The 13,716-nt window shown below is 38.2% G+C and overlaps 1 protein-coding gene across 1 annotated transcript in view; it reads right to left on the minus strand.

Moving 5' to 3' along the window:
- LOC117988871 (uncharacterized) overlaps window positions 1-13,716 on the minus strand; it is a 47,393-nt gene that overhangs the window by 3,205 nt on the left and 30,472 nt on the right. Inside the window, exon 2 of the mRNA XM_034976138.2 lies at window positions 2,535-2,640. Within this exon, the coding sequence (XP_034832029.1) occupies window positions 2,535-2,640 (106 nt within the window). The remainder of the gene's footprint in view (window positions 1-2,534; window positions 2,641-13,716) is intronic.

Below are 13,716 nucleotides of genomic sequence, written 5' to 3' on the forward strand. Positions count from 1 at the left end.
ATCTAACATTATCTACGACGGAGATCCGACAACTTGATGATGCTATCGGAAATCGGAATACTTAGGCTAGCAGACTAAAATAAATATTCTTCACTAGCTGATGCCGCTGACTCGCGTGATTGACCGCTTTGATTTTCCGGGATAAAAGTAGCCCATGTCACTCTCCAGGTCTTTAACTATACCCTATAAACACACTTTATAATATGGGTAGTGATTAATATGGGTATTGACAATAATATGATTGAAAATAAATAATACTCAATCTGTTTTAGAAAAGCCCCTTATATAATACAAATTAATTCATGAACACATTTTTTTTTTGTGATGTAACCACATCAATTTTCGGATTTATTCCTTTACTTGTGCTATAAGACCTACCTACCTACCTACCAAATTTCATGTTTTTAGGTCAACGGGAAGTACTATTTATATAGGTTTTCCTGAGAGACACGACGGACAGACAGACAGTGTGATTCAACAAGGTTTCCTTTTTTCCTTTTGAGGTACGGAACCCTCAAAACTAAATCCACGCGGACGAATTCGCGGGCATCTTGGTTTATATATAATATCTGTTCTCTCAAAATGTGCAGTCGCCGAAGTCCGACAGCGCGAGGCGCGCTCTTGACCCGATTTTTTTCTTTAAAGTGAAGTAAGCCGTCCTAAGCGGCGTTCTATGGGAATTTGCGACTAGCGCGACCCAAATATTATGTTGCCGAATAATGTAAGTACTAAGAAGACCCGTGACAGGTATATGCCCAGGTGCCTCCGCCAGGGGTTCGATCCCGGGCACGTACGGACCTCTAACTCTTAGAAGTTATAAGTGCGTTTTAAGAAATTAAATATCACTTGGTTTAATTGTGAAGGAAAACATCGTGAGGAACCCTGCATACCTGAGAGTTCTCTATAATCTTCTCAAAGATGTGTGAAGTCTGCCAATCCACACATGGCCAGCGTGGTGGACTATGGCCAAACCCTTCTCATTCTGAGAGGAGACCCGTGCTCTGTAGTGAGTCGGCGATGGGTTGATTATGATGCAAATATTTGATTTTTCAAAATTCAACCCCTAAAGGGGTTAAATAGGGGTTTGAAATTTTTGTAGTCCAGGCGGACGAAGTCGCGAGCATAAGCTAGTTAATGAATATAATACCTATGTTACTAGGTCTGCATAATATTATTCTATGTGTGTTAATTGTTACTGCAATTTACCTAATCAATTAAAATCTAAATAAACAAAGAACGCCAATTAAACGAGGCCACTTCAAAATAAATTCAAAGTTTTAGCAAATATTAACCAACAACATAACATTATTATTATTTGAATTGCTAATTGGATTCAAAGAATTATTACATCGAAATAAATAATTATATGAATCTATATTTTGCCTATAGGTCGTTATATTGATGCTGTGATAGCCTACAGTGGTTAGGACGTCCGCCTGCTGATCAGAAGTTAGGGGTTATACTCGCTTTAATGGTGAAGGAAAACATCTTGAGGAAACCTGCATGCCTGAGAGAGTGGCGGACTTATGGCCTAAACGCACAAACCCCTCTCATTCTGAGAGGAGATCCGTGCTCAGTAGTAAGCCGGCGATGGGTTGTTCATGATGATGAAGATGATGATGAGAAATCCATTACTAAATAAAAAAAATCGGGTTGAGTATGCTGTGTGGGCTCTACTAGTCGCGAGCGTCACCCGGTGGGGTGGCGAGTGCTAGGCGAAGGCTTGCTTCGCCTGGGGGTGAGCCCTAGGGTACTTCCTGTGAGGTTCGGACCACGGCTTGGGATGACGTTGGGATGGATGGGTTGGTTGAACTGGTAAGTCCGTACGCCCCCGAGGCCGTGGCGTGAGTCCATCCGGGTGACGTTAGAAATCGGGGAACTAAATCATCGACGTGATAAATAATGAGTATATATATAAATAGTGAGGGACATACCAGCTGACAAGTAATAAAATACATAAATATTAAATATTTAGCTAGCTCATTACCAGCTCTAAACGTCTAAGAGTTACCGAAGATTCATTGCTTTGAACTTAAGGTTAAGTTAACATTTAAATTGTTTACATCATTACATAATAAGTTTTTTACATAAACACATAGCAAGTAGCATGTTTTGTTATGCAAAATTGATAAAATGTTTTCTTACATGAGCACAACAGGTATAATTATAGTACCTATTTACTGAAATAGAAATTAGATGTTTTAGTATTAACGAAAATAATTACTTAGCTAATGCCTGGTGAGGTAAGGGATATTATCTGTTGACATATCCCTATGAGCCTCATCTTCTACGTGAAGCTGATGCCCAGCGGTTTGTTGATTCTGCTCAACCGGCCGGCTGTGTTTCCCCCACCTCATTAGAGATTCCTGGTGAGGTTTCAGGTTAGGGATATTACTTGTTGATATTGCCCCATGAGCCTAATCATCTATAGAAAACTGACACCCAGCGGCAGCGATCTCATGATCAACTGCCGGACGAGATTAGCTGTGTTTCCTCACCGCATTAGAGATGCCTGGTGAGGTTAGGGATATTACCTGTTGACATTGCCCCATGAGCCTGACCATCTGCGGGAAGCTGACGCCCAGCGGCCTGTTGATGCGGCTCAACTGCCGGAGGAGACGGCCCGTGTCTTCCTCATCACTGTAAAAAAGGTAAACAATTTTTTAAAACTATTGTGGTATCTTGTTGTTAATTTTAAGCATCATCCAATACGCTCCCGCATCGCGTCCCCCGACACCATTAATATTATTATTTTATTTCTCAACTGGACGGATAGGTGTTTATCCTAATCCTAATCCTAATAATATTATAAATGTAAAAGTGTGGATGTTTGGATGTTTGTTACTCAATCACGCAAAAACAGCTGAACTGATTTGGATGAAATTTGGAATGGAGATAGATTATACCCTGGATTAAGACATAGGCTACTTTTCATCCCGAAAAATCAAAGAGTTCCCGCGGGATTTTGACAAATGTAAATCCACGCGGACGAAGTCGCGGGCATCTACACTAATATTATAAAGAGGAAAACTTTGTTTGTTTGTTTGTTTGTTTGTTTGTTTGTACTGAATAGGCTCAAAAACTACTGGACCGATTTTAAAAATTCTTTCACCATTCGAAAGCTACATTATCCACGAGTAACATAGGCTATATTTTATTTTGGAAAAAAATAGGGTTCCGTAAGATATTTGGGTTTTTCGGACACAAGGTGTAAAAAATCAACCAGAAAAGTTACTTATTTTGCGTACGCTGCCTAAACTATAAAAGATAGAACCATAAAATGTTCTAATTAATTGTAGATCTTATAAATATCTACAAAAAAAGTCCGCGACACACTATACCCATCTATGTCGAGTGAGGCACAGCAACCATTTTTTTATTTAAAAATCTTGAATTTTTTTTGGACTACATTTAAACGCGTTTATTTTACTCATGCTATTAATCCTTATCAAAATAAATGATTTCATCACTAAGAACAGTTTATGGAGATAATATTTGGTCTTTGAATGATTAAAATTGGACGTTTGGTTTTGAAGTTATGGCGAAATTAAAATATTACGATTTCTGCTGCACGGCCCGTTGTATTATATAAAGAGGTAATGTCGTTAAGTTTGTTTGTAGGGGGTAATCTTTAGAACTACTGAACCGATTTTAAAAATTCTTTCACCAGTAGAAAGCTACATTATTCCTGAGTGACATAGGCTATACGGGATCTTTAAAAACCTAAATCTACGCGGGCGAAGCCGCGGGGATCAGCTAGTCAGCTATAAAATAATAATAAATAAATAAAAAAGCTTTTATTATTCCTTACATGCGCATACTTAATTTTACTTAGTTTTTAATTTTATCTTATTTATAACATTATATTGTATATACAATTACTTTTAATTTTTTCTTATTATTATAAATTATTTATTTATTTAAGTATGTAGTTATTTACAATTGCAGGTGCTACCTGGCTTGGACCCACTCACGAAATCTCTTAAAAGGAAACGAGGCAGACCATTTACTAGATGGGACGATGCCATTGTAAAAGTAGCAGGGAGAGTCTGGACAAGGCTGGCTCGAGATCGGGTCAGATGGAAAGTCTTGGAGGAGGCTTTTACCGCATAAGGCGGTCCTTACAAGAAAGTCAGAATATAATCACCTACTAATTACCTACTAAAAACATAACTATATGCAAACTATTAAATGTATATATATATGTAAAATATTTAAGGGCATCAGCTAGTGTTTCATAAATACATCGAAACTTCTATTTCCCGTAAGTTGAAATTAAGTAACAGGTTGTGCCGTTGGCTGGTAGGTACCTAATTATTTTTGAGGGATATCCTTTTCTTAATTATTTCACACTACGGGATATAAATTATGTTATAGTCCGGTCAATATTGGTGTTCCCAACATTCGCACAGTACGCGGCCGAAAGTAATGTACATCGGCCTTTAGAATGACATTTCGGCTTTGTAGAGCGTTGTCTCTGTCACTTATACCTACATGACGTTTTGTCGATCTCAACGACAGGGACAACACTCTACATATCTGCTATCTCCTTCGAAGGGTCGATGTTCATTACTTTCGGTAGCGCACTGTTCCAATTTTTAAAGTTTTTTTAGAGTACCTAAAAAAAAGAAGTTACATATTATTATATAACATATATTATGTTTTAAAATAAAATTTATTAAAATTTCCAGTGTAGCTCTTCCGGCTTTTCTGTCCTCTGTGCATAGTATAAAAGAGCTTAGCTCTCAAATTCTCAAATCCAATTCATCATTGACCTATGCCACAGAGGCCATAGAGAGTTGGAAGGTCAGATGTCCCAATGTCGACATCCCGAAGGAACGTACTACACAAAAACTTTGGGATTTGCCATTGGTTCAACTGACACATACGAATTTGGTTCAAAATCTTACAAGTGACAGAGATCGTGCCAGGCTTCTAGCATTATCCGAAAAGGAATCTGGGTATTGGCTGCATGCCTTGCCATCAAAAAATCTCGGCACACTTTTAGATAACGAAAGTTTTCGTGTGGCTCTAGGTCTCAGATTGGGAACACCACTGTGCCATCAGCACAGATGTCCGTGTGGAAAAGAGGTTGATAAATTTGGAATCCACGGACTCTCTTGCCAAAGGAGCTCCGGTAGGCTGTTTAGGCATGGCTCTCTTAACGATACAATTAAAAGAGCTCTTGCCACCATAAATATTCCTGCGCTCATTGAGCCGGCAGGGATTAGTCGGGATGATGGCAAGAGACCTGATGGATTGACGCTGGTTCCCTGGGAACGGGGACGGGCGCTAATGTGGGACGCAACTTGCGTTGACACATTGGCCCCGTGTCATATCAGGAAGACAGCATCAAGACCGGGAGCCGCAGCAGAAACAGCTGAAAACGGCAAGCGGCGCAAGTATGCCTCTCTTATAGAGAGTTACATTTTTGTGCCGTTTGCCGTGGAGACCCTGGGGCCATGGAGTCTTAGTGCTAAAAATTTTTTACGAGACATTTCACCGCGATTAATAGCCTCAACTGGTGACAGAAGGGCTGGCTCATTTTTTGCGCAGCGGATCAGCCTGGCTGTCCAGCGCGGAAATGCAGTCAGTATTCTTGGCACCATTCCACGCGGTCATGATTTATATAGTAATTAAATAAGGCTAGCTTTAAGTTTTATTAAATAATAGTACAAATGCCGCATATTCTGCCAGCATCTTAGGTAAACCTTACAAACTACAATGCCTCGTTGCGGTGGCCTCGATGAAGTTTTAGATTTAATTACATTTAATTCAGTTTTTACTTAATATATGTATATTCTTTTTTAGTTTTAATTTAAAGTAAAGTTTATTTTACAAAATTCATTGTTATTATTATTATACCTAATACGAATTACCAGAGTAAAAAAAAGTTTAATGAATTAAGTACTATATGAAATATCTAAATTTTTAAAATAATAGTGTAGGAATCCACTAGGGAAAAGCCTTCGCAAGTAACTAATGAGAGTATATTTTTAGCTTCCGCATAAAATGCTAGGCAGAGACCTCAGCGACATGCGGACAAAAGTATAAAATAGGTCAAAAGTTAGCTAAAACTAGATGTCGCGTATATGGTCTTCAACTGTTTCGTACTTAGAACACATAAGTTTTTTAATCCATCATCTCACTAGCATTTCTAGCTTATAAACTTGGAAAATAAATGGTGGTCGTTATTTCATCATTATAGACGTCCACAGCTGGACATAGGTCTCTTGTAGGAATTGCCACACACGGTCTTGCCCCCCCCAGCATAATAAAAAAAATCCTTCCTAACAAAAAGGCTTACAAGAATAAACGATCTATAAGAGACCTATGACTAATATCAATCTGAATAAATGATTTTGAGTTCTGATTGATTTTGGAAACCTTTGTTCATCATTGGTCCACCAGTTGATAATGTTTCTGTTGATAATGATGATGAATCAAAAATTCAACCGACCACATTTTCAATTTTCATGATATGACCTAGCGTATACATAGTACCTCGCATTAGTTAGGTAGGGCTTCTGTATTCTATCAAGTCGTGAAGTTCAACAAAGAATACAAATTGCTGATTAATATTGCAACTAGATAGGCAGGTAAGTGTGGTATGGCTTACTGTCATTAAACTTAGCCATGACCTGAGATAATCACCGGAGCTCACTATTAAAATCAATATCGATATCACTACCCATATAAATTATAAATGCGAAAGTGTGTTTGTCAATCGGTACGCAGTACTAATGAATCGATGTGATTTTTTGAAAGATTGACGTAGACTTCCTTTTTATCCCGGAAAAATGAAAGAGTTCCCACAGGATTTTTGAAAACCTATGCAGTAACGCTCAAAGTTTATCTTCATAGAATTTATATGAAGAAAATCTATAATAATCCGAAATCAAAGAGTTCCTCTTTGATTTTCCGGGACAAAAATAGCTTGTCCTTCTCCGGGACGCACGCTATCTCCGCACCTTTAGTCAAAATCGGTTAAACGGATGGACCGTGAAAAGTTACCTGATAGACAGACAGACACACTTTCGCGTTTATAATATTAGTATGGATATGGACGTCGCGAAGTCGCGGGCATCAGCTAGTCTTCGAAATATATAAAAGGAAAAGTTGACTGACTGACTGATCTATCAACGCACAGCTTAAACTACTGGACGAATCGGACTGAAATTTGGCATGCAGATAGCTATTATGACGTAGGCATCCGCTAAGAAAGGATTTTTTTTTCTAAGGGGGTGAAATAGGGGTTTGAAATTTGTGTAGTCCACGCGGACGAAGTCGCGAGCATAAGCTAGTAATATAATAAATAATTAATTTAACCTTTGACTATTGTCAATAGTTACTGGGAACGGGGACGGGCGCTAATGTGGGACGCAACTTGCGTTGACACATTGGCCCCGTGTCATATCAGGAAGACAGCATCAAGACCGGGAGCCGCAGCAGAAACAGCTGAAAACGGCAAGCGGCGCAAGTATGCCTCTCTTATAGAGAGTTACATTTTTGTGCCGTTTGCCGTGGAGACCCTGGGGCCATGGAGTCTTAGTGCTAAAAATTTTTTACGAGACATTTCACCGCGATTAATAGCCTCAACTGGTGACAGAAGGGCTGGCTCATTTCTTGCGCAGCGGATCAGCCTGGCTGTCCAGCGCGGAAATGCAGCCAGTATTCTTGGCACCATTCCACGCGGTCATGATTTATATAGTAATTAGATAAGGCTAGCTTTAAGTTTTATTGTATTAAAAAAAAAAAAAAAAAAAAAAAAAAAAAATAGTTACTCGTATTTAATAAAACATTTGTCCAGTTTGGCCTAGCGCCGGAGCGTTGGCCCCAAGGTTGGCCCAAATAGAGATATGTGACATAACTCAGCGACCTCGATCGACTCTTCGCTTCACTTTCGCAGCATCCTGATCTCCAAACTGGTTCCTATCTCGCGTTTCCCGTAATACCGGATCTACTTACATCAATCGTTACTTTCCCATCGAAATCTTCACACGAATTTAATGATTTGTTTCCTTTTTAGAATATGACTGCCTAAACAAGAGAAGTGTAAAGGTTTCATTATTATAAGCGAGTTTCTTTATTGCACCATAATTGATAAAGAGGGACTGATTCGAAGAAAGTGGTTATGTGATAACGAATAAGTAGTTCTAATGATTAATTTATGTTTCTGGAATAATCCTTAAAGAAAGAGTTCAACGGGATCGTAGTGGCATTAGGATTAATAATCATTGTAAGGAGATTTTTTTAAAATCGGCATTATCTTTTTATTGCATATATTTACATTATATAAAAAGCTGTGATAGCCTAGTGGTTTGGACGTCCGCCTTCTAATCGGAGGTCGGGGTTCGATCCCGGGTACGCACCTCTAACTATTCGGAGTTATGTGCGTTTTATGTAAATAAATATCACTTGCTTTAACGGTGAAGGAAAACATCGTGAGGAAACCTGCATGCCTGAGAGTTCTCCATAATGTTCTAAAAGGTGTGTGAAGTCTAACAATCCGCACATGGCCAGCGTGGTAGACTATGGCCAAAACCCTCCTGTCTGAGAGGAGACCCGTGCTCTGTAGTGAGCCGGCGATGGGTTGATCATGATGATGATGATGATGATTTACATCCATACTAATATTATAAATGCGAAAGTGTATCTGTCTGTTTGTCTGCTAGCTTTTCACGGCTCAACCGTTCAACCTATTTTGACGAAATTTGGTACAGAGATTACTATCCCGGGGAAGGACATATTATAGGCTACTTTTTATCCCGGAAAATTGAAGATTTCCAACAGGATTTTTAAAAAGCTAAATCCACGCGGACGAAGTCGCGGGCATCATCTAGTATATTATAAATTCGAAAATGCTTGTTTGTGTATTACTTCTTTACGCCTCAATTGCTCAATCAATTTCATTTTATATGTAGTTATCATACATACCTACCCTTCCCAAAAAATCCCTTTCTCCGAACAGAAACCCCGAATCAAAAAATGGTTTTTTTTAAATTTTAAATAAAAATAAAAATACCTGATTTTAAAATCATTACGAGATTTTTGCAAAAAGCTATATTATGTAGTTTAAGGAGTAATCACTAAATTTTTTAACAAATAACGGGGCAACAGAACCCTGATACGTGTGCTCATAGACATGCACTTGACCAGATGTTAGGGTTCCGTACCCAAAAAGTACGCATCCAGCGGGCTGTAATTCGTGAACCGTAATAGGTAGAGTTGAAATTTTCACAGAATATGTATTTCTATTGCCGCTATAATAAAAACATCAAAATGGCTCCATGAAAATTAAAAAAATATTTAAAGTGATATTTATTGTACGATGGTACGGAACCCTTCGTCTGCGAGTCCGACTCGCACTTGGCCGATTTTTCAACGTTGATTTGTTGAGTCGGATAGTTAGTCTATCGGAAGCGGCATATCTAGTCACGCGATATGGCCCACTCTGCCGTCCAGCGCGAACGCCTCGAGGTCTAGTCAACTATGACAAACTTCCGACTAGTACTACATACCGAGATTCCTTCAATTCCTCCTAGTTTTTCCTGGTCAGAATGCCAGACAAATTCAAATTTTATTTGTTTCATGTAGGTCAATTACTAGAGTCTCGTATACTACGTCTGGAACTCAGCTACATAATTCTCTATCATCATTTTTGTTTCTAAGTAGTACTTTCTAGCTTGTAATTTTAAGTTTACCTACTTTTAATTTTGTAATTTTTAACATTTGGTTCTATGTTTTTCTTGTATTGTTTTGTGAGCTGAATATTTTCAATATTTTATTTATTTATTTTCCTATTGATAAAAAATAGCCTATTATCACGCTCCGTGGTCCTCAACAATTGTCTATTTATGCGAAAAACGAGGGCGATTCTTTGCCCCGTTGTTGCGATGTGACTGAAGGACAAACAGGTTGGTTTGTTCTCGTTCCGGAAAATCAAAGAGTTCTCATGAGTTTTGTATAATTTTTATAGTGTTCCTACACTTCAAGGAATTTTTTAAATAATTTTAAATACATATCAAAAATTGCGGACCGGCGGGACTCGAACCCGCGTCTCCTGGGATCGCACCCGACGCGCGACGCTCTGACCACTAAGCTACGGCACGCTTGCTTACGGCGCGCAATTTTTGATATGTGTTTAAAATTATTTATTTAGTCCTCATGAAATTTTTAAAAAACCTGAATCCACAAGTACCTACCTACTAAGTCACGGGCATCAATTAATTAGTACTGCTACTTTTACATAAGTACTCTTTTACAACTGCGTTTTCCTGTCACCATTATCCACACAAATTATATGGAAAATTATAAATTTTCCGACCTTGGTTTGATAATATGTGTAAGCTATTGTAAAGGGGTTGTTTGAACTTGGAAGTTTCAGGCTGTCAGCCTCGTCAGCTCCTTAACGAGGATCGAGGCACGCAGTGGCATGACTGAAACTTTGTGGTGTAATTAGTTACCGCGAATTGATGCCGTGACGTTGGTAGATAGCAACTAAGAACGACGAGTTGGTTGGTAGATTACGACGATATTAGATTGTCATTTAGATTCTGCCGTATACTGGGTGAGATAGCAATCAGGACTAAGTAGTTTGTCATCGAATAAAGAAATTACCATTAAATGATTAATGATAGAAAAATTAAGAGATTACGAGACATAAAATCCGGCCAAGTGCGAGTCAGCTCGCGCAACATGGGTACTACAGTCGTGTTTTTTCGACATTTTGCACGATAATTCAAAAAACTATGATACCTGCATAAAAATAAATAAAAATCTGTTTTAGAATGCACAATTGAAGCCTTTTCATGTGGTACCCCACTTGATATAGCTATCTTACTTCGAAAATTGAAACACATTTTTTTAAAAGATGTAACCACCAATTCACGGTTTCGGATTTTTCCCTCCTACTTGTGCTATAAGACCTACCTATCTGACAAATTTCATGACGGGAATTGTCCTATTGGTTTTCTTGACAGACACGACAGACGGATGGACAGACGGACGGACAGACAGACAGGCTACTAGACGACAGCTGTAACTAGTATATCGACAAATGAATGCGAAAGAAAGTCGGAACTCTATCAAGATCTTTCAAAATAAAGTGAAATTGTATTGACAACGATTGGAGACATGTGAAACCCTTGGCAGCCGGGTGTGAATTACTATAATTCCATAGGGACTAAGAGCCAGCGCGTGTCATACCTTCGTTATTTTACAAAACTGAAAGTTTCTCTGCGTATTGTCCCTAACACAGGGAGGAACAATCAGCGACTATGAAGTTTGGATCATGGTGGCTTTTGGAGATAACAGGTACTAAAGGTGGCAATGCATTACGTGATCAGTTTATAAATATTATAAATGTGAAAGTGTGTTTGTTTGTTGGTTTATTGGTTTGTTGGTTTTTGGTTTGTTGGTTTGTCCTTCAATCACGTCGCAATAGAACAACGGATCGACGTGATTTTTGCATGGGTATATTTAAAGAGCTGGAGAGTGACATGGCTACTTTTCATCCCGGGCAGTCAAAGAGTTCCTACGGGATTTTTAAAAATCTAAATCCACGCGTATGAAGTCGCGGGCATCAGCTAGTAACTAATACTATTCCCAAGAAAATATAAAAATTAAACTTTATACTTTGACGTAAGATTTTTTCCGCCTTTATTGCCTGTTATCTCCCAAAGTCACCATGAACCTAACATCATAGTGGCTGATTGTTCCTCCCTGTGTTGGGGACAATACGCAGAGAAACTTTCAGGTTTTATAAAATAACGAAGGTGTGACACGCGCTGGCTCTCTCTCTATCACCGGCGGGAAAATGTGGTTCAGTAGGTTAGTGACAATGCTAACAAACGTGTTGTTATGGTACGGCTCCACTGTCGGGATTCGGCAAATGATTCGAGTTTGAGCTACGATACGATTCGACAAATCAACTGGCCACACTATTCGCAATACGGCGAATTCTTTTCAAATGCAAAATTTAAATGTATTTTTATTGCACTTATCGATTTAAGAAAATTTTGGTAAATTTTTGGTAGTTTATAATCACTTTAGGGTCAAATTTTAAAGACACAAAGACACATTAAAAAAACTTCCGTACTACGGTCGTATTTTTTCGATATTTTGCACGATAATTTAAAAACTATGATGTATAAAAATAAATAAAAATCTGTTTGGTAATGCACAGGTGAAGCCCTTTTATATAATACCCCACTTGATATAGTTATATTACTTCGAAAATTGAAAATACTAAATTATTAGTTCATGACCACAATTTAATTTTTTTTGTGCGATGTAACCACAAATTCATGGTTTTCAGATTTTTCCTCTTATGTCTGCTATAAGACCTACCTATCAGTCAAATTTCATGATTGTAGGTCAACGGGAAGTAGGTACCCTGTAGGTTTCTTGACAGACAGACAACAAAGTGATCCTGTAAGGGTTCCGTTTTTCCTTTTGAGTTACGGAACCCTAAAAAAGGGTAAAATACCCTATTAGCGATATCACGATTCATTTGCCGAATTCTGGCAGTGGAGCTGGACCGAGTAGTAATATACTACTGTCGTAGTGTCTAGCTAGTTGTGTGGCGTTCCTTTACTTGGTCTTAGGACTCTTAGGTCTTAGCTTAGACTTCTACAACATAGATCGCTATTCACTAGAAACAAGTTAGTGAGTAACTTTATGCTAATTGGGGAATTATACGACATACCTGCATAAATATGTTGAATAGTTATTTTACTAGGTAGGTACGTACTACAAGTAGCTAAATATTTCATGTTTGTAAAATTTCATTATTTTTTACACGTAAGACGTACATAATAATAGCTATCTGCATGCCGAATTTCAACCCGATCCGTCCTGTAGTTTGAGCTATGCGTTGACAATAGATCAGTCAGTCAGTCAGTCCAGTCAGTCACTATATTTATAAGTAGATAATTATTAGGTATAATCTTATGAATTTGTTCATTAAACTTAGCACCTACAAAGGTATTACTTTTAAGTTTTAATACTATAGACTCCTTTTCATACTCACATTAAGTAGTCTGAGACTACATAATATGAAAGTTTTGGCGATATGTGTTAAATACATTGGGTTACATACTAATGTTATGTAACCCACGATGCGTCGTGAGTAAAAGCGCCCGTGAAGGTGGCTTGAATGAAACTTGAATGAAATGCCGGTTTACATCCTGTTTACATCAACTGTTTCCAAATTGAAGCTCTCCAATGGTATCGCTGTAGATATAGGTAGCGGTCCTACGAAATGATGAAATTAGTAATTCCTGTTTTTAACATTTAAAATGTTACGAAATAACAAGACCGCCGGATAATTAGAAACTGACCGAAATTAAAGTACTTAGTTGTTTTGTTTATTTTCCTGACATTAGCAAAACATGTAGTGATGTGAATCAAGGAATCGATAAGCTTAGGTCGATTATGATGACGTCTTGGTTATATGTGTACTGACTAAATACATTGGGTTACATACTAATGTTATGTAACCCACGATGCGTCGTGAGTAAAAGCGCCCGTGAAGGAGGCTTGAATGAAACTTGAATGAAATGCCGGTTTACATCCTGTTTACATCAACTGTTTCCAAATTGAAGCTCTCGGTGCTCTCGATTCCAATTTAAAATCTCTACTATTCTAATTTCTTTCTGGAAGCTTCGAGATGTTTTCTTGTCCAAAATTCCTCAGTGCTTGAAGACCAAAGTA

Source organism: Maniola hyperantus, chromosome 15 (genome assembly GCF_902806685.2).
Source record: "Maniola hyperantus chromosome 15, iAphHyp1.2, whole genome shotgun sequence".
NCBI lineage: Eukaryota > Metazoa > Arthropoda > Insecta > Lepidoptera > Nymphalidae > Maniola > Maniola hyperantus.